The sequence below is a fragment of the Nannospalax galili genome, unplaced genomic scaffold, assembly GCF_000622305.1.
Source record: "Nannospalax galili isolate Female #2095 unplaced genomic scaffold, S.galili_v1.0 scaffold2094, whole genome shotgun sequence".
Taxonomy (NCBI): Eukaryota; Metazoa; Chordata; class Mammalia; order Rodentia; family Spalacidae; genus Nannospalax; species Nannospalax galili.
In genome coordinates this window covers 399,069-419,932 of record NW_008335359.1, presented here as the reverse complement: position 1 = coordinate 419,932, position 20,864 = coordinate 399,069, and the positions used below count along the sequence as shown (strand labels likewise).

The 20,864-nt window shown below is 46.4% G+C and overlaps 1 protein-coding gene across 6 annotated transcripts in view; it reads right to left on the bottom strand.

The window, feature by feature from the left end:
• The window catches only part of LOC103731636 (cytochrome P450 4F22), a 51,972-nt gene that overhangs the window by 29,878 nt on the left and 1,230 nt on the right, over window positions 1-20,864 (bottom strand). For 2 of the 6 annotated variants that reach the window (XM_029562026.1, XM_029562027.1), the window contains exon 1: window positions 7,316-7,385. Coding sequence is in view for 1 of the 6 variants with exons in the window: in XM_029562028.1 (XP_029417888.1) it covers window positions 11,948-12,024 (77 nt within the window). In the remaining 5 variants the exon portion in view is untranslated. Of the gene's footprint in view, window positions 1-7,315; window positions 7,406-11,915; window positions 12,025-20,864 lie in introns of those variants that run through there. The other 4 variants (XM_029562028.1, XM_029562030.1, XM_008830016.2 and 1 more) reach the window with 4 other exon arrangements.

The window sequence follows — 20,864 nt, the reverse complement described above, 5'->3', positions numbered from 1 at the left end:
AACAACCATCTGTAACTCCAGTTCCAGGGGATCTGAGGCCTTTTTTTGACCTCCGAGGGCATTACATGACACAGGTGCACTTACACACATGCAGCCAATACATTCATATGCATAAAATAAAAATAAAAGTAATAAATAAAATATTTTTAAAAATACATTCTTGGGCTAGGTGTTGTGTGGTGGCACATGCCTTTAATCTAAGCACTGAGGAAGCAGGGGCAGGCATAGATGCCTATGAGATTGATACCAACCTGGTCTACATGGCAAGTTCCAGGCCAGTTGAGGCTATAGGAAGACCCCGTCTCAAAAAAAACAAAAAACAAAAAGTGCATTCTTTGGAGCTGAAGGGATGGCTCAGAGGCTAAGAATACTACTCTTGCTGAGGACCAGAGTTCAATTCCCAGCACCCAAGTCAGGCAATTTATACCACCTGTAACTCCAGCTCCAGGGGATCGAAAGCTTCTGGCCTCCATGGGCACTTCACTCATGTGACACACATAAACTCATGTAGGCACACATACATATACATAAATAAAAATAAAAAATAAATCTTAATTGTAAAGCCATTCTTTATGTATAGCAATACACTTTACATATTAAATAACACTATAAATAAAATGATTTAATAGTTTTAGTTTGGCTTTTTTTAATTGTTTCTTGGTTTTGGGGGGTTTGTTTGGTTTGGTTTTGGTTTTGGTGTTTTTTGGTGAGATTAAAAGCATGCACCACCATGCCCGGTGCTGATGTAGTTTTAAACAGAAGAAAAGAAGAAGGAAAATCTTCAGGTTACAAAACCTCTCCCCCAAAAAAATTCTTAATGTCTTTTTCTAAGTGGATTAATGCAACAAATATACTAAGTGACTAGCCTTGTCTAATTCCTATTTCACTAATGATGACTAGAATTAAAAAGAGGGGGCTGGAGAGATGGTTCAGTGGTTAAGAACACTGGTTGTTTTTTCAGAAGACCCGGGTTCAAATCCTAGCATCCACATGGCAACAAACAACTGTCCGTAACTCCAGTCCCAGGGGATCTGACAGCCTCTTCTGACCTCCTTGGGCATTGCATGACACGGGTGCACTTACTCACATGCAGGCAATACACACATACACATAAGATAATAAAATTTTTTTTTTAAAGAATTAAAAAGAAAGTCCAACTTTCATAATCACTGCCTCAAAGGGATGACACATGCTGATTCCTTTGGAATGCAAAATGGTTCTTATCCTGGTCATCTTCCCACTCCACATCCCACCCACTACGAAGGGCAGTCGCCCGCTGGTTTCCAGAATTCCATTCTTGCTCCTCAGTGGTACCCGCTACACACAGAAGCTAAAAGCAGACAACTGCTGCCAAGCATGATGACCTAAGTTTGATCCCTAGGACGCACATGATGAAAGGAGAAAGCTGATTTCCACAAATTGTCCTTTGACTTCCACATGTACACAATATCACATGTGTTTACAGTACACACAATATAAGCTAGATCACAAATCTCGCCTGCCCAAAGTCCTCCTATGAATCCCCTTATACCGAGTGACATCCAGAACCTTTGTCTACATGGTATAGTCCCTGTTGACCCTGGTATCTTGTCCCTCCTCTCCCCCACTGCAGCCCATTCCATGCCAATTCCCACCTCTAACCCTTGCATATGCTGTTCCTCCTCTCCTCTCAAATATCTCTCCTCTCTACTCATACCAGCTCTTCCTCCCTGCCAAGCCCAGCCTGCCTCAACAGCCCCTTGTCTCTTCTTTCACGGCAGTCAGCCTCCGCCCCTCTGTCATCCTAGAAGGATGACTGAGCAGCAGCCATAGGCTGTGGATTTCACAATTGCTCATTTCCGGTTGCCGGGAGCCTCCCCAGGAAGCAGGAAGACTTCTCAGTGGAGTCACAACAAGAACCTGACCTCTACCCAGGAAATTGAAGCTGGGATCTCAGCACTGGGAAGGGACTTGGGAGGCAAGGATACTGGACTAGAGGACTCCTGGCTCTGGGGGAGGGCAATGCATGGGGAAGGGCAGAGGGGGTTCTGAAGCCCTGTTCCCACCAAGCGTGGTTTGCAGCCTCCCCAGAACACATGCCTAGCTCTGCCCCCAGAAGTGTACATGGTGGTTCTCAACTGGGACGCTCTTAGGAGCCTCAGACTTCCCATCTAGAAAACAGGAGCAACGTGAGAAGGTCCATTGGATGCCCAAGGAGGGGCGTGATAAACAATGCATCTGAGGGGGCAACAAGATGGCTCAAGGGGTAAAGGCTCTTGCTGCCAAGGCTGACAACCTGAGTTCAATCCCTAGAACCCACATGGTGGAAAAAGAAAATGAACTCCCACGAGTTGTCCTCTGACCTCCACACATGTGCTATGGCTTGTAAACCTACCCCACACCCCAACACATAAATAAATAAATAAATAATTTTTTTAGACAGGGTCTCAACTGTGTAGACCTTGCTGTCCTGGAACTCACTAGGTAAAGCAGGCTGGCCTCAAACTCACAGAGATCTGCCTCTGCCCTGCCCCTGTCCCTGCCCCTGCCTCTGCCTCAAACGTTGAGATCAAAGTGTGAGCCACCACACACAGCCTAATAAATGCACCCACGTAAAAAGCCAGGCACGACTGTGTGAACCTCTAATCCCAGCACTGTGGGTGGACAAAGACAGGAGGATGGATGGGGTTTGCTGGTAGTCAGTTTAGCTGACAACGCCAAGCTCCAGGTTCAGTGAGAGACCTTGTCTCAAAGGAATTAATATGAATGATAGAACAGGACTCAGGCAAGCTTTCCTCTGAGCACCACAAGCACTCTGTGGCACAAACACACACACGCACGCACACACACACACACACACACACACACACAAAGTAAACAAACATAAATATATATGCATACAGATTTATATATCCAGGTGTGGTGGCACACACTTTTAAGGCCAGCCTGGTCTGCATAGAGAGACCCTATCTCAAAAAAAAAAAAAAAAAAAAATTAGGGAGCTGGAGAGATGGCTCAGTGGTTAAGAGTCCTGGCTGCTCTTGCAGAGGACACAGTTTCAGTTCCAGGCATCCATATGGTGGCTAACAACCTTCCATAACTCCAGTTCCAGGAAAACCAGCACCCTCTTCCATCCTCTATAGGCACTGCACACATGTGGTATACCTACATACATTCAGGCAAAACACTCACACACATAAAATAAAAAAATAAATAATTTCTAAAAATATTTTATTTATTATTTTTATTTTGTGTATGAGTGTATTGCCTGCATGTATGTGAGTGCACACATGTCGTGCAATGCCACAGAGGTCAAGAAGAGGGCTTCAGTATTCTTAACTACTGAGCCATCTCTCCAGCCCCCAAATAAACAGTTTTTTTAACAATTAGTTTAAAGCTGGAGACATAGCTCTGTGGTAGATCTTCAGCCTCACACGTGAGGCACAGATTCAATCCAGCACCGGAAAATAAAACACAATGAAAATATAATTAGGGTGGGCTGGAGAGATGTCTCAGCAGTTAAGAGCACTGGCTGTTCTTGCAGAAGACCCAGGTTTGAACCTCAGCACCCACATGGCCGCTAACAACCATATGTAACTCCAGTTCCAGGGGATCTGACCCCATCTTCTAACCTCTGGGCACTGTACAACACGGGTGCACTTACATACATGCAGGCAATACACTCATAGACATAAAATTAAAACAATAAATTTTGAAAAAACATAACTAGGGAGCTACTGAGGTGGTTCAGTTGGTAAAGGCACTGGCCACTAAGCCTGATGACTGAGGATCCCCAGCACCCACAGAGAAAAAGGAGAGAACCAACTTCTCCAAGTTGTCCTCTGACTTCCACTCATGAACCATGGCATAAACATACACATACACATTTTACATAAATGTAAAAATAATTTTTTAATTAGTTGAGGGTTGGAGAGATGACTCAGCAGTTAAGAACACATACTGCTCTTGCAGAGGACCGGAGTTCAGTTCCCAGAACATATGTCAGGTGGCTCACAGTTACTTATAACTCTCCAACATCCTCTTCTGGCCTGAAAGAGCACCTGTAGCCACACACACAAACACTTAAAAATAAAATGAATCTTAAAAAAAAAATAGTAACAGCCAGGCGTGGTGGCGCACGCCTGTAGTCCCAGCACTTGGGAGGCAGAGGCAGGCGGATCTCTGTGAGTTCAAGGCCAGCCTGGTCTACATAGTGAATTCCAGGACAGCTGGGGCTACAGGGAGACCCTGCGTCAAAAAGACAAAAAAAAAAAAAAATAGTAACAACCAGGTGTGGTAATCAGGCTGCAATTCCAGCATTTGGGAGACTGAGGCAGAAGTATCACAAGTTTGAAGCTAGCCCAGGCTACACAGTGAGACTTTTTCTTGGTGGAGGGGAGGCAATATGGGGACTGGAGAGATGGGTCAGTGTGTAAAGGCACTTGGCTGCCAAGCTTGATGGCCTGAATTCAATTCCAACATGGTAGAACTCGACAACAGGTACCACCACAGGACATCCTCTGACCTCCACAGGCTACCTGTGGCACTGGTATGCCTCCCCCCAATAAATAAACATAATTTAAAAATTTTAATATAGCAATATAATAATAACAAGGGGGAAGTTTCAGTGGTATAGAAAAGCTTGCCACACTGCACATAGCACATTAGCCGTTACTACAATTACTATGACCACTAGTTTATATGTTTGGTTTTGGTTTAAGACAGGGTCTCATGGTCCAAGCTATGCAAAAACTCTGTAGCTCAGGCTGGCCTGAAACTCCAAATCTGCCCTCCTTGGCCTCCAAATGGCCAGGATGACAGGAACTTTGCAGAAGTGGAGGAAATGGGGTTGCGGACCTGGCTCAGTTCCTAGAGTGGGTGTGGTGACATATGCCTATAATCCCAGCGCTTGGAGGTAGAGGCAGGAAGATCAGTTCAGTGTCATCCATGGCTACATAGTGAGTTTGAGGCCAGATTAGGTTACAATGGGACTCTGTCTCTCAAAAAAATAAAATAAAATAAAACCAGGAGAAATTCAAAGTCAGTATCTTCTGAAGGCTGAAGGCTATGGGTGGCTGGCAGGGCCATTTCTTCTCTGTACCAGCTCCCAGGTTCATCCTGATGACAGCAGAATGCCCAGAAGCAAGCTCCATCCACCCTGTTGGGACTACCTTCTTTATCTGATACTAGGGAAGCCAGCAACCTGCCCAGCAGCCCAGCCCAGTCCAGCCGACACCCAGGAAGCACTGGTTTGTCAGGTTGTTCTGGCCAGGTGCCAGCCCTGAACTTGTTATACAAGGTGTATGGGCTCAGGAGTAGGAAAGCAGGACAGATGCTGGCCAGTGCCAGGAACTGCATACATGGCTTTTCCTGAGTGACAAGTGTTGGCCAGGGCCTGGCACATTAACACCTCAAAGCTGACATATCACCCCACAAACCTGCCTCCCTCTCCCAGCAAATAGTGAAGGCAATCCATCTCTTGAACCAGCCCATGGTACCTTGACTCAACACAAAACAGCTCCCTCACCCCAAGAATTCTCCTCGCAAAGGGCCAGCTGCTGGGTCTGAACCTAAAACAAGTTTTGGGTCTGGTTCTCCCCTGAGGACCCCAAATTTCTGGAATCCTGAGAAAAAGCTTCCACACCAATTATGACTAGTGGGGACAGAATCCAGTTGTCAAATACCAGATGTAGTCACACCTGGACATGAGCCCCAACAGGTATTCATAGAGCTCTCGCTTTTAGCTGTGTCCACACCTCTCTGAGCCTCTGTTGCTTCAAACAGGAACCATTATTTCCACAATTCACAGAGTTGTGATGACATGTAGAATATTTATGGGCTGGAGAGATGGCTCAGTGGGTAAAGGTAATTTCCGCCAAGCCTGGAAACCTGAATTCTATCCCTGGGACTTATATGCTGGAAGGATAGAACTGACTCCTGCAAGTTGTCCTCTGGCTTCTACGTGTAAGCACGGACACAAACAAAAATAGATAAGTAAAATGTAAAAAGATATGTAGACTATATGAATTGCTCTGCTCACTGCCAGGCATACTGTAAGCCCTTGCTCAAAGGAACCTGTCGTTGCTGTGGCTTTGCATTCATTCCTGCTACCCAGATATCTAGGATTTATAGAACACAGCCCAAGGCCTAACAGGGAGGAGAAATGAGCCCTCGTGTTTCCCAGGATATTCAAGCCCCTCTGTGGTTACCAACTCTAGTCACTGCCAAGACACCAGCCCACAGCTAATGTTACAGCTCAGAAACCTAAGCTGGGCTCTACAGAGACGCTGGGGCCATCAGAAAGTAGCCCAGGATTTTGGGGTCAGACAGGGCTTGTGTTTTCCAATCCCAGCTCACCCACTGAGTGTCTGTGGGTGTGTGCTCCCTGTACCTGGCATTCAATGCCCCCAACTGTCAAAACAAAGTGGGGCAGGGATTCAGGGAGTTCTCTCTTCAAGACATTTGATGTTGCAAGCTCTGGCTAGAGTCAGCTCCAAGACACAGAAATTTGGGAGAGAAAGGGGTGCAGAGACAGAGGGCTTCACTAAAGGGGTAAGGGGGAGTACACAATGTGTTTTGAGGGCAGCCAGACCAAGAGAGGGACTCTGAGTTCAGAAGCCCCACCTGCCTACGTAAAGGCCAATTGCAGCCCCTCCTTGTCTCCTTCCCACCTCAAACCTGAGACTCCCCAGGTAATGTGCCCTAGTCACCTTGCAAGACCCAAGCTGAACAATCCCTCAGTGGTCCTAAAAGAGTATAGGCCTGGGTCCGTGAGAGACCAGACAGCACCTATGGAACAAATATCGCCTCTGACTGACTGAAAGACCTCACACAGCCCTTCCAGCCAAAACTGGGGTACTTGGAGATATTGAACCTTCTATGGATTGACAGAACATCCCTGGAGGAAGCTGAACCACAAGCAGAAACTCCGCCAGCAGGATGGGCAGCCTCAAGCATGCTGGGCAAAACTGAACCACTGAGCTACGCTCCCAGCTCTGGCCAATGGTGAAACCCCAGAGACTTCAGGCAGCCTCTAAGGAAGCATCCCAGAGCAGGAATGCCCTGGTCTGAGAAGAACCTCTGTCCACCACTCACTCCAAAAGAAGCGACTCCCAGAGCTATGGGGAACACTCGGAAAATTAAAAAGTGCACAATTCCAGCAGCCGTCAGGGATGCGCCCGCATTCCGTTCCACCGAGCGTTCTACATGCAGCCCCGTCGCAGGTCGCAGGGCCCACACGTTTGGTCCCCTGCGGACCAGAGCCCCGGACCCCTGGTCCCTGTACGCGCGCGCGCGCCTCTGGTCGCAGCGCAGGGCGACGGACCCACGCACTCACCCGGGTCTCAGCCTGCAGGGTTCCCGCGAGTGCCACCTCCGCTTTGACGGCGCTATCTGATGCCCCGGCCCTTTAACCCCTCCCGGCAGAGACCTGAGCCCCGCCCTTGACACGGGTGGACCACGCCCACACCGGCCACGCCCCCGGCCCAGCCGGCCACCAGCCTGGCTCCCAGAGATGGAGATTTCATGCAGGACGTAGAGGTGGGACAGACACAGAACGGGAGAGAGCCACAGAGATGGAGACGTGAAGACTTAGACACCTTCAGGTCCCAAATCTTCAGATTCCTCACTCAGACTCTTCACTACCGTTTGAAACCCCGTTTCTCCTCTGGGCCACCCCTCTTCCCACACCAGCCCTTCAAAGCCCCACCTCAGAGGGCTCCCAAGCTTGCACATGGGTTCCTAAGTCATCACTTGAGACCCCTACCATCACCCAGAAGTGGCCCCTGGGGGCCTCAGAAACTTGGAGAGATGGCTCAACTTAAGAATACATACATACTTCTCTAGCATCAGTAGCTCACACAGGGGATCCCAGGCCTCTGGTCTCTTAGAGCACCCTCACACACATGTGCATACCTACATACAGACACATACATACACATAATCTAAAATAAAAAATAGGTCAGGTATGGTGGCTCAAACCTTCATCCCAGCACTCCAGAGGCAGAGGCAGGGTCAGGCAGAGCTCTCTGAGTTCCAGGCTACCTGGTCTACATATCCAGTTCCAGGCCAGTCAGAGCTCCATGTCCCCCCACCCCCTAAAAAAAGAAAGAAGAAAAGAAAGTTTGAGAGATGGCTCAGTGTTTATAAGCATTGGATGCTCTTGCAGAGGACCCTGATTCAGTTCCCAGCACCCACATGGAACTCCATTCCAAGTAACTCCATTCCAAGAGATCCAATTTCCTTTTCTGGCCCCCAAGGGCCATACAACATGGGTGCATTTACATACATGCAGGAAAAATATCCATACACATAAAAATAAAAATAAATAAATAAAATTTTAAAACAAAGCCAGGCATGGTGGTGCACGCCTTTAATCCCAGAACTTGGGAGGCAGAGGCAGGTGGATCTCTGTGAGTTCAAGGCCAGACTGGTCTACATAGTGAGTTCCAGGCCAGCTGGGGCTACAGGGAGACCCTGTCTCAAAAAGACAAAAAAAATTTTTTAACAAAAATAAATAAATAAAAATATGAAAATAAATCTTAAAAAGAAAAGGCTGGCAAAATGGATCAGCAGATTAAAGATACTTGCTACTAAGCCTGACCACCTGAGTTCAGTTCCCAGGAAGAAGAGAATCAACTCCCACAAGTTGTCTTCTGACCAACCATGGACCTTTCCGACTCCCTACACACACACACACACACACACACACACACACACACACATACACACACACACACACTAGCTAAATAAATAAAGATAGGGTGAGGAGCTCCTGAAGGATTCCATTATTCCACTCCCACCCCATGTCTTCCCACCCACTGATAAATACGTTGACCTTCCACCAAAATGTTTTCCAGACACAGCCCCTGCTCTTGGACCCTGAGACAACACTAGGCTGAGTGGGTGGGTAGGTGGGTGGCTGATTTGGACAAGCAGGCAGATAGAAGAGAGAACAAATAGAAGTCCCGAACACCCCCAATTTGGAAGACTTCTTTCTGTTTCTCTGGATTGGTGCTCTGCCCTGAGAAGGTAGGGGCTGTGAGTGAAAAGGAAGAGATAGAAAGAATTGAAGCTTTGCTGCTTGAAAGCCACAAAATGGAGGCCAGTCCAAGCTATGTGAAACGTGTGACATCTGAGCTAGGGCTGTGGGGAGAGGTTGGATTTCAACATGTTCAGGAGAGGGGGTGAGGCTCAAGCTCAGAGAAACTCGGAGGTGTGACCTGGTAAGTAGATTTTCCTGGCCTGGGGTATGAGAGATGAGAAGGCTGGAAAGGCCCAGAAGTTAACCAAAGGGCTTTGAAGACCAGTGTCAGTAGCTGGGAGTGATCTGGTGGGCAATGGATAGTCATGGATAGTATCTGAGCAAGGGAGGAGCCCCCATGTTGTTTACCTGGTTTTAAAACACATCAGAGCTTATTAATTGTTTAGCTATGTAGATTTAACAAAGAAGAGATTATTGAGCACACTGGAAGATATAGACCTTCCCAAAGGCAAAGCGTGGAAGAAGGATCTTTCGGGTGGCTGAAAGCAGGTAGCTGAGACTTGGGAGGCAAACTGGGGCTACAGCCCAAGACATTAGCTATATCGGTCATAAGTTGGATGTGGGAGACAGAGCAAGAGAGGGCAGCATTTCAGATGAAATGGGTGGTGAGAGCAAACACTGGCTCTTTGAGCTTTGGGGGCTGACTTATGGTAGCTTATCAGTTCTCAGTTAGAGCATACGTGGGTAGGGTCCCCAGATACTTTTGGTCATGCTGTTCAGTGTTCTACCATACACAGCATGTTCCAGTGACAGAAAAGAATAGGCCACAGGTGTCAAAAATGCAAGGGCTTGAACCACTGAATCATTTGCCTTCTGTCCACAAGGACTCTGGGCTATTGGGAGGGGCAGCAGAAGGCCATCAAATACTGAAAAGAAAATAGACACGGACGGAGTGGATGGGGGTCACTGGGGAAGGAAGGCAGAGCAGAGGATGGAGACAAGAAATGTTGGGGACAGTACACTTACAATGAGGACAGGCAGAGGCAGGGACCAGAGGTAGAGATTAAGGAAGGGTGATGACAGCATCCCGTGGACAGTCATAAGGACTCTGGGCCCTCAGAAAGGATATAGTTGTATGGTCAGTAGGTCACAGAAGGCTCCGTGGGCTGAGGTCAGAGCCTCTCACATTCCTCCTTCCCTCTAAAGCCTGCTGTGTATAGCTCCCTATTGGTTGAACTCCAGGGGAAGCCTCAAGTCCTTCCACCCCCCCTGCATTGAGCAGTCCACATTGCTCAGCCTCCTGCTTCACAGAATGGGGGAGAGCAGAGAGCTGGAGGAGGCAGAGGCAGTAGCTAGGATCAGGAGATGGTTCAGTAAAGCTGTGTAGGTGATGGATGTAGGGCACAGCAGGGTCCAGTCGAGAGTATTTCCAACCAGAGTATGGGGAGGAGTGCTGCGAATGCTGTCTTCTGGACATGACAGCACAACTGCACTCATGAACTCACAGTAGCTGTGCTTACCTTCACAAGACCTGCACAAGATGGGGCCCATCCACAGAGTCCAAAATGGATAGGAGAGGTGCCTTCGAGGCCCTGCTCCTCCCTGAGGTGCTATTGACAGCTGATGACTGCTGGGGGAGGGTGACACTTTCTTCAGTGGTGTAGCCACCAGTAACTTGTCCATGTTCCAGTAAATAGCCCACCACCCATACCCATTCAAGCACCCTAACTAAACACAATGGGTTATGAAAAAAAGACTTGAGAGTAAATAGGGGACTTATTGGGAAGAAGGGGGTCAAAAGGATGAATATGCTTAAAATTCATTATGTACAGTATGAAATTCAAATTAATTTTAAAAAATTTTTGAGACAGGGTCTCACTATATAGACCAGGCTAGCTTGGAACTCACAGAGATCTGCCTGTCTCTGCCTCTGGAGTGCTGGAATTAAGGGGGTGCACCACCACACCTGGTTTAATTTTTTTAACTTATTTCTTAAGACTAGAGAAATGGCTCAGGAATTAAGAGTGCTTGCAACTTTTGCAGAGGACCCAAGTTCAGTTCCCAGCACCACGTCAGGCAGCTCACAACTATCTATAAACTCCAGGGGATCTGACACCATCTGCTGGCCTCCACAGGCACCTACATATATGTGTGCATACACGCACAGTACACATAATTAAAAATTATTTTTTTTTAAAAAAAATGAACTTCCTATTTTTCTCCTTTCTGTTTTTGAAGCAGTGTCTCATGTTGACCAGGCTGGTCTGGAACTCGCTGTGTTGCTGAGGCTATTCTTGAATTTCTCATTCTCCTGCTTCCTCTTCTAAGTACTGGGATTACAAGCCTGCACTAGTTTTGTTTTTTATGTTCATTTGTTTGGGAGGGGAATACATGCATACCATGGAGTGAGTGTGGAAGTAGAAAACAACCCTTGGGAGTCAATTTGCTCCCTTCAGTAGGTGAGTCCTGGAGATCGAGATCAGATCTTCAGGCCTAGTGGCAAGCACCTTTACCTGTTGAGCCATCTTGCTGGTCCCCTCCTTGTTGTGTGAGATAGCATCTCACTATGTAGCTCATGCTGGCCCTGAACTCATATGCTTCCTGCCTCCTCCTCCTGAGATCAGGGATAACATGTGTGCAACGCTATGCCCAGCTCAACTTATTTTTCAAAAACATTCTAAGTTATAGGTATGGCTTTCTGGTAGATCACTTCCCTAGCACATATTAGGCCCTGGGTTCTCTCCCCAGGACTGAAAGAAGCCAACAGATTTAGATGGAACACACACGGAGTAAAGATGATTCAACAGAGATACCCTAGAGGCAGCTAAGAGTCATTACTAACCCTAGAACCTGGGTCAAGGAAGGGCCTTGAGCAGTTACTGAAAGCTGAACCAGGCAGGCTTGGCCAGAGCTGCCCACTTTCCATCCAGAGACACAGCCTATCTGCACTCACCACATGGGGAAGGAGAGGAGCTGTATGCTCACCAGCTTGCTGTAGCTCCCTATGGGTTGAATCCACTGGGAAGTCACAAGACAAAGGAGCCCACTGAGTGGTCCATGTCCTAGGAAGGAAAACCCAACAAAATGAGATGGAGGAGGCCTCTCTGAGGAGGTCATTTTAAGGGTCTTCAAGAGAAGGAGAGGGACTGAAAAGATATCTCAGTGGTGAAAAGCACTGGCTGCTCTTGTAGAGGACCCAGGTTGGTTCCCAGCACCCACATGGCAGTTCACAACAGTCCATTGACTCCAGTTCCAGGAAATCTGATGCTCTCTTCTGGCCCCTGTTGGCATTGCACAACATAGGTACACTTACATACATGCAGGCAAAACACTCATACACTTAAAGTAAAATAAATAAGTACATAAATATTTTTAGATTTTATTTATTTTTATGTGTATGAGTGTTAAGTTTGCATGTGTGTAAGTGCACCCTGTTAAGGTTCAGATAGCCCCGCCCCCTCACCAACAGGATCCCAAGGACTTCTCATGCTCCTGAGAAAAGGGAACCTAGCTGATAAGCACCTTGGTCTTTGAAGTCAAGAGAAGCAGACTTTTCTCCACTGTTTGGCCAACACAGCAGGCTTCCCCTTTGATCTCTAAAGAGGACACATTTTAACAGTCCTACTTTCCCCGCTCCCCCCCCACCCCTGCCACCCAACTTTAAAAAAATACATCTTCCCGCCTTCTGCAGGAGGCAGAAGCCTCCCTTTTAAAAGACCCCAGCTCAAGACCCAGGCAGACACTTTCCCTGCCCAGAAGGGAATCTGTCCCATGTGTTCCTTTGCTAATAAACCCTATTTTGATGGAGTTTTTTCTGTGTCCTAGTGCCTCCTCCTCCATTCACTCGTTCTCCGCCAACTTTTTATCTATCACACCCTTGTGAAGAGGCTGTTGGATCCCTTAGAACTGGAGGTACAGATGGTTGTTAAGCACCATGTGGGTGCTGGAATTTGAACCCTGGTCTTCTGCAAGAATAGCCAGTGTTCTTTACCACTGAGCCATCTCTACAGTCCCTAAATAAATAAAAATTTTTAAGAGAAGGAGAAAAAGTGTTCCAGGGAGATGGATGATACATCTTGTGTAAAAGCCCCAAGACTACAGGGAGACCCTGTTACAAAAAAAAAAAAAAAAAAAAAAATGAGGACCTGAAGCAATGGTAAAGTCTGGCAGGTCTTCAGAAAACTACACAGAGTGACCATATAGCCCAGGAGAGCCTCTCCGTAAGGCCCAAAAGAACTGGAAGCAAATCTGAGCCTGGTGGTACACACGTACAATTCCAACACTGGGCAGGAGGAGGCAGGAGACTCAATAGTTCAAGGTCATCCTTGGCTACATACTGAGTTGGAGGCCAACCTGGGCTACATGAGAACCCGTGTCAATTTTTAATAAAAGAACTAATGGCTCAGTGGGTAAAAGTGCTTGCTATGCAAGCCACAAACTGAGTTCAGCCCCTAGAACTCAGTGAAAGAAGAGAACCAACTCCCAGATCCTGTCCTCTGACCTCTTCACATGAATGTGATACACACTTGTTCACATACACACACTTTTTTTTTTTTTTTTGGTCTTTTTGAGACAGGGTCTCTCTGTAGCCCCTGCTGGCCTGGAACTCACTGTGTAGACCAGGCTGGCCTTGAACTCACAAAGATCTGCCTGCCTCTGCCTCCCCAGCGCTGGGATCAAAGGCATGCGCCACCATGCCTGGCTGGCTACACACATTTTTTTAAAGGCAAAGCTGGGCCTGGTGGCACACACCTATAATCCAAGCACTTGGAAGGCTGAGGCAGGAGGTTGAGAATTTAAGGCCAGTGTAGGCTACATAGTGAATCCTTGTGTCAAAAAAAAAAAAAAAAAAGTGGGCCAGCAAGTTGGCTCAGCAAGTAAATGAACTTGCCACCAAACCTGACAATCTGAGTTTGATCCCCAAGACCCACAAGTTGAAGGGAGAGAACCAATGCCCAAACATTGTCCTCTGACCTACACACACACACACACACACACACACACACACACACACACACACACACACAAATAAATGTAATGTTTTTAATTGTAAGGACATGTGCACAAATGTTCATTGGTGCACTGTCTGCAATGGGTAGGAAAAGAAAGAACTCAGATGATCACCCAGTGACAAACAGATTAATAAAATACCACATGGCCACACAGTGGGTGTTATTCAGCCATGTGCAGGAATGAAGCACTGGTATATCATAATATGACTGGATCTTAAAAGCATGATGCTGAAAGAAGCCAGACCAGAAGGCCAGACAGGGTGTGAATTGTCCACCCAGACCCATGCACAGACAAAGAGAGCTGAGTGGTGGTGGTACCTGGGGATGGAGGGACCTGATAGGGAGGGATTGCTTCCGAGTTTCCATTTTGGATGATGAAACTGTTTTGGCACTAGATAGAAGTGGTAGTTGTACAACACTGTTGGTGTGCTAAATGTCACTGGATTGCTGGTTTATATTTTTAAATTGTTTGCTTTAAAATGATTAGTTTGTTGGATATGATACACATTTATCATCCCAGCCCTTGGGAGGTTAAGGCAAGAAGACTGCAAATTCAAGTCTAGCCTGGGCTACATAAAATCTGTCTCAAAAAAAAAAAAAGAAAGAAAAATAGGGCCAACAGAATGATTCAGTGGGTAAAGGTTCCTGCCACCAATCCTTATGACCTGAGTTTGATCCCTGAGACCCATATGGTAGGAGAGAACTGACTCCTGCAAGCTGGCCTCTGATTGCCACATGAACACAATGGCACACATGCACATGAGCATGATGATGTGAGCCTGTAAATCTTACTTGGGAGGCAGAGGCAAGAGGATCAGTCTCCAGGGCATATGGAGTTAGAGGCCAGCCTCAGTTACATGAGATCCTGTTTCAAAAAAAGTAAAAAAGAAAGGAAGGAAGGAGGAGGAAGGAAGAAAGAAATGAAAGAAAATAATCTTTGTCCTGTGAAGTGGTAAGTGGGGGGAAGCAAACTGATAGATTTACATTCCACCAACGCCTTTACCAAGTCCAGAAGATAAGTGCACTCCTATAGCTATTATAGAGATGAGAAATAGAGGCACACAGAAAGTAGGGGCTCTGCCCAGGCATCTAGGAAGCTTATATTGGAACTGGGGTCTCCTCAAACTAATGCAGGTTTCTTTTGGCCAAGGAACCACTCAGGTAACAGACAGCCACAGTGAAGTCACCACCTCAGCACATGACTCAGGAGAACAGAGAGTAGAACTCAGGAGGTTGGTCATCTTGACGCAGAACTTTCTCTTTGGCCCAGAAGAGTCCAGCTGGTGAGACTGGGGCTAAGCGACGGTCGCTCTACTCAAAAAGAAAACCTTGAGTGTTCCCCACTCTCTCCTAGTACTGAATGCTCCCAGTTGGCTCTGGAATGTGACTTCATGGATCTCACAGCCTGGAAACAATGAAGGTGGTCTTGGATGGTTCCCAAACCTCTCAAGGTGGAGGCTAAGCTAGAGAAAGGGGCCTTGGGATACTAGGAACTGGGGAAGCCAGAGGAGAAAGGAAGGCTTTCTGGAAAGGCTTTGAAGAATTTATAGGAGCCCACCAGGTCAAATTAAAATGCTTGTATGTTTTTTAAATTTTTATTGGCATTTATCCTTGGTACAAGTTGGAAACACTACAGATTTCATAATGACATTTTCATCCAAATAAATGAGATGCTTTGACTTTATCCCCCACACACTTCACCTCTCCTATCCCTTCCTTTTCTCAATAATTCTCACTCTACTTTCATGTCATAAAATATTATATACACATATGAGCATACACACACAGCATTATCAACATACAAAATACACACACAAACAACATATACACACAGCATACCTCCATACACAATCAACAAACACACACAGCATACACACACATACGGCATACACACACATACAGTATACATACATCCAGCATACACACAAACAGCATATACACACACCAGGTATGAAAAAAGCCTGATATTTTCTTGTTTTCTTCTTTTTGCTGTGGGGTCTCACTATGCAATCCTAACTGATTTGAAGCTCATTGTGTGGACCACACTGGCCTCAGACTTGTGAAAACCTCCAGCTTCTCTCTCCTAAGTGGTGGGATCCCAGGCGTGTGCCATCATGCCTGACTGATGTATGTTTTGGGTTTTTGTTTTGTTTTGGTTTGTTTTTTGCAACAGGGTCTCCCTGTAGCCCCAGCTAGTCTGGAACTTGACCAGGCTGACCTCAATCTCATGGAGATCTGCCCACCTCTGCTTCCCAAGTACTGGGATTAAAGGCATGTGTCACTCAGCTCTGGCTTCTTTTTCTTAGCACCAGTTCCATCCATTTTCCTGAAACGGAGTACTTTATTGCTGAATAAATCTTTGTCATTTTATATAGCACAGTTCTTAACCAAGCATGGTGGCTTACACCTGTGATCTCAGAACTCAGAAGATTAAGTCAGGAGGACTGCAGTGAACCTAAGGCTGAGCTACAGAATCTCTTCTCTCTCTCTCTCTCTCTGCCCCCCCCCCCCCCCCCCCCCCCCCCCCGACATCAATTGATGAACTGAGCTGATTCCATTTCCCAGCTATTGTGAATAGAGCAGCAATGAACACACAAATGAGTAGGAATGAGTAGGTGTCTCTGTGGTGTGTTGGCTTAGAGTCCCTCCAATAAACACCAAGGAGTGATCTAACTGGGTTCTATAGAGATTCTACTCGTAGTATTTTGAGAAACTAAATGTTCATTGTTTATACTCCAATCAGCAATGTATAAATATTCCTCTTTCCCCACATCTTCTCTGACGTGTGTTGTCATTTATTTTCCTTTAAATAATATTTAAAGGATTTAAAGGAAAATAAATGTGTGTGTGTGTGTGTATCATGCACACTTGCTGTGGTGTGTGTGTGGAAGTCAGATGACAATTTATGGGAGTTGGTTCCCTCCTTCCACTATGTAGATTCTGCGAATTTAATTCAGGGCCTCAGACTTGGCAGCAAGGGCTTTACCTGTTGTACCTACTGGAGTCATTTTGGCAGTGCCTGTTTTCTTGATTGCCATTCTGACTGGGCTGAGATAGAGTTTGGGAGTATTTTACACACTCATTCTACAAGTTGTGATGCAAAGTTATAGAAACCCTAAGAAGGGGAAATTGGTAAAAATCTGATATACTTCTGTATGCATTTATATGCTGTGCTGGGCATAATGGCACCCTCCTTTTTAAATTTTATTTTATTTTTTGGTCTTTTTGAAACAGGGTCTCCCTGTAGTCCCAGCTGGCCTGAAACTCACTCTGTAGGCTGGCTTCTATGTCACAGAGACGTGTCTGCCTCTGCCTCCTCCACAGGTGTCCCACCACACCCAATTCCAGTGTCTCTCTCTCTCTTAAGGGAGTAGGTGGGTGGTGCTATCCCCCCAGGGAGAATCGGCCTCCAGGCCCACTCACCCCACTAGTCCTCAGCCCCCAGCGTTTCCACACGGGCTAAGCTCAAAACATCTTTGATTACAAAACTGCCTCTCCCCAGCTCTGGAACAAGGTGCCCAAAAGATTAAATCTCTCTTCTGCCTTCCAGCCGCCTGCTGCCTGCTGCGGAAGGGTCAGCAGTTCCAACCACGATCTGCTTTTTCCCTTTGGTACTCTGGTCGGCAGTTGTACCAAATAGGCTCAAGCCTGCCTGCAGGAAGCTGGGGGCGCCCCAGACGTGGAAATAATACCCAACTGTGAACCTGGATGCACCTCACATGTGGAAGTACAGATACCCGATTAGTGAAGCGGATTTTACTGCCGTTAGCTAGACTCAGCGGCACCTGGGGAGGTTGAGACAAGTGTGTAGGACACAGGCCGTTGGCCGCCACTTTCCAAATGCCCTGCTCATCAAATTCATTCCACGCAGCGTCCTAAGCGTTTGATTTGCATGACCTCATTTCACCTTCACAGTGACCCCAGAGGTCCTTCCTCCCATTCTAGAACTGGACAAAATGAGGGCCAGGAGTGAAACTGCTTGCTGGAATTAGAGGCAGGCCAGGAATTTGCTGGATTTTTTAAAACTATTTTTTATTTTTTGAGAATTTCATACATGCATATAATATGTTTTGGTCAAATCCCTCCCTCCCATACCCGCTTCTCCAATTCTTCCTCCATCCCCCACCACCTTTCCCTCCCAATTTTATGTTCCTTTTGTTGTTGTTGTTGTTTTATTTTGTTTTTTGGTCTTCTTGAGACAGGGCCTCCCTGTAGCCCCAGCTGTCCTGGAACTCACTATGTAGACCAGGCTGGCCTTGAACTCACAGAGATCCACCTGCCTCTGCCTCTGTGCACCACCACATCAGGCTAAACTTTTTTTAACTCACTGAGTCCACTAAACACTGGCAGTGTGTGCATGGGTGTGGGGCCAACTACTGAAGCATGGTAGCCTCTCAGGAGCCACATCCCTGAAGAAAACTGACATACTCTCTCTCTCTCCCAGCCATCCATCAGTTGCCAGCAGCTCCTCAGCTAGGGTATGAGTCCCTCACTACCTCCCTACTCCATGCTGGGTGGCTCCATCTTGTGCAGGTCTTGTGCAAGAGGTCCCAGCTGCTATGAGTTCCTATGAGCAACTGCCCTGTCATGTCTGGAAAACAGTGGGGTTTTTTGTTTGTTTGTCTGTCTGTCTGTTTTTCTAACATTTTCTTTTTTACTTATTTATTTATATTTATTTTGTATGGATGAGTGTTATGCCTGCATCTCTATAAGAACACCCGTATTGTGCAATGCCCTCAGAGGACAGAAGAAGGAGTCGATCCCCTGGAACTGAAGTTACAGACAGTTGTCAGCTGCCATGTGGGTGCCGGGAACCCAACCCGGGTCCTCTGCAAGAGCAGCCAGTGCTCTTAACTTCTGAGCTGTCTCTCCAGCCCCTGGAAAATGCTGTCTTTCTGACCCCTCTTTTCAGTGATGATCCCTGTGCCTTAAGAGGAGAGGGTGTGGAATAAAGGTCCCATTTAGTGCTGATCCCTTCACAAGTTCTTATTCTGTGTACACAGACCATTTGTGGGTCTCTGGATTAATAATATTTTTGTCTTGGAGACAGACTGTCACTATGTAGTCTTGGCTGGCCTGGAATTTGCTGTGCAGAACAAGCTGGCCTCAAACTCACAGAGATTCACCTGCCTCTGTCTTTCCAGTGCTGGGATTAAATATGTCACCACACCCAGCCTAGATTAATAAATTTTTTACATTTTTTATGTAGTGTGTGCACACTGTATACATGTGGAGGTCAGAGGACCATTGCAGGAGTTCCACGATTCAAACTCAAGTTGGCTTGGCAGCAAGCACCTTCACCAACAGAGGCACCTCACCCACCTCAAGGAACTTAAATTCAGGTAAGTGACACACTCCCAACCAGCAAGATTTGCTTTCTGTTATTGTTGGGGGGGGTTGTTTGTTTTTATTTGTTGTTGTCATTATGAGAGAAGATTTGTTTACCATGTTGGTCTTGAACTTGAAAGCTTGCTTTGGCAAACACTTAAGGGTTTTGTTTATTTGCTTACTTGTTTGTTTTGAGACAGGGTCTTGTGTAGCCCAAGCTGGCCTCAAACTCTCTATATAGCTGAGGATAACCTTGAATTCCTGATCCTCTAAGTCCAGACTACTTGGATCACAGGTGTGTACCACCATATCCAGCTCCCAGAAAGCATTAATTTTTTTCCTTTAAAAAATTTTTATTAGCCAGGTGTGGTGGCACACGCCTTTAATCCCAGCACTTGGGAGGCAGAGGCAGATGGATCTTTGTGAGTTCAAGGCCAGCCTGGTCTACATAGTGAGTTCCAGGTCAGCTGGGGCTACAAGGAGACCCTGTCTCAAAAAAAAGACAAAAGAATTTTTATTATATTTTAAAAATTAATTTATTTCATGTGCATGCCACAGTACACATATGAAGTTCAAACACAACTAGAGGGAAAATTTGTTCTGTCCTTCCATCATGTGAGTCCCAGGGATGGAAGTCAGGTTATCAGACTTGGTGTCAGGCACCTTTACCTACTGAGCTATCTCACTGCCTACCCCTGAAGTTAGTTTTTTACGCCCACTAAAATGTTGCTGATGGGACTGGAGAGATAGCTCAGGGGTTAAGATCACTGGCTGCTCTTCCAGAGAACCCTGATTTGATTCCCAGCACTCACATGAAGGCTAACAACCATCCATAACTCCAGTTCCAGGGGATCTGACACCTTCTTCTGGCCTCCTCAGACATTGTACAACACAAATGCATTTATATGCATGCAGGCAAAGCACTCTTACATGTTAAAATTTTTTAATAAATACATTTAAAAAAATTTTTTAATGTTGTTGAGCTAGGTATAGTCTGATGATACAGTAACTCCTTAGTATACAAGAGGCTCCACCTCTAACACCACAAGTAAAGTAAAAGGGCTGAAGAGATGACGCAGCAGTTAAGTACTATCACAGAAGCACCTAAGTCCAGATCCCTAGCACCTTGAGAGAGCAGAAACAGATGGATCTCTGGAATTCACTGGCCAACCACTGTAGCCAAAACCATGAGCTCCAGGTTCAGTGAGAGACCCTGCTTCAAAGAAGTAAGGTGGAAAAGCAGCTGAGAAAGACGTTACCTGATGTCAGCCTCTAGCTTTGACACACACAAGCACAAAGATGCAAATACTCACAGGCATGTGTTCATGCCTATATGAATACATATACACCATCGACCTACACACACACACACACACACACACACACACACACACACACACACACAATCACACAATCACACAGTCAATAAGTAAATAAACAAACAAAACAATTTAGACAGGGTTTTATCATGTAGCCCTGGCTTGCCTGGAACTCACTGTGTATGCCAGGCTGGCTTCAAACTCACAGTGATCCTCCTGCCTCTGCTGAGATTAAAGGCCTGC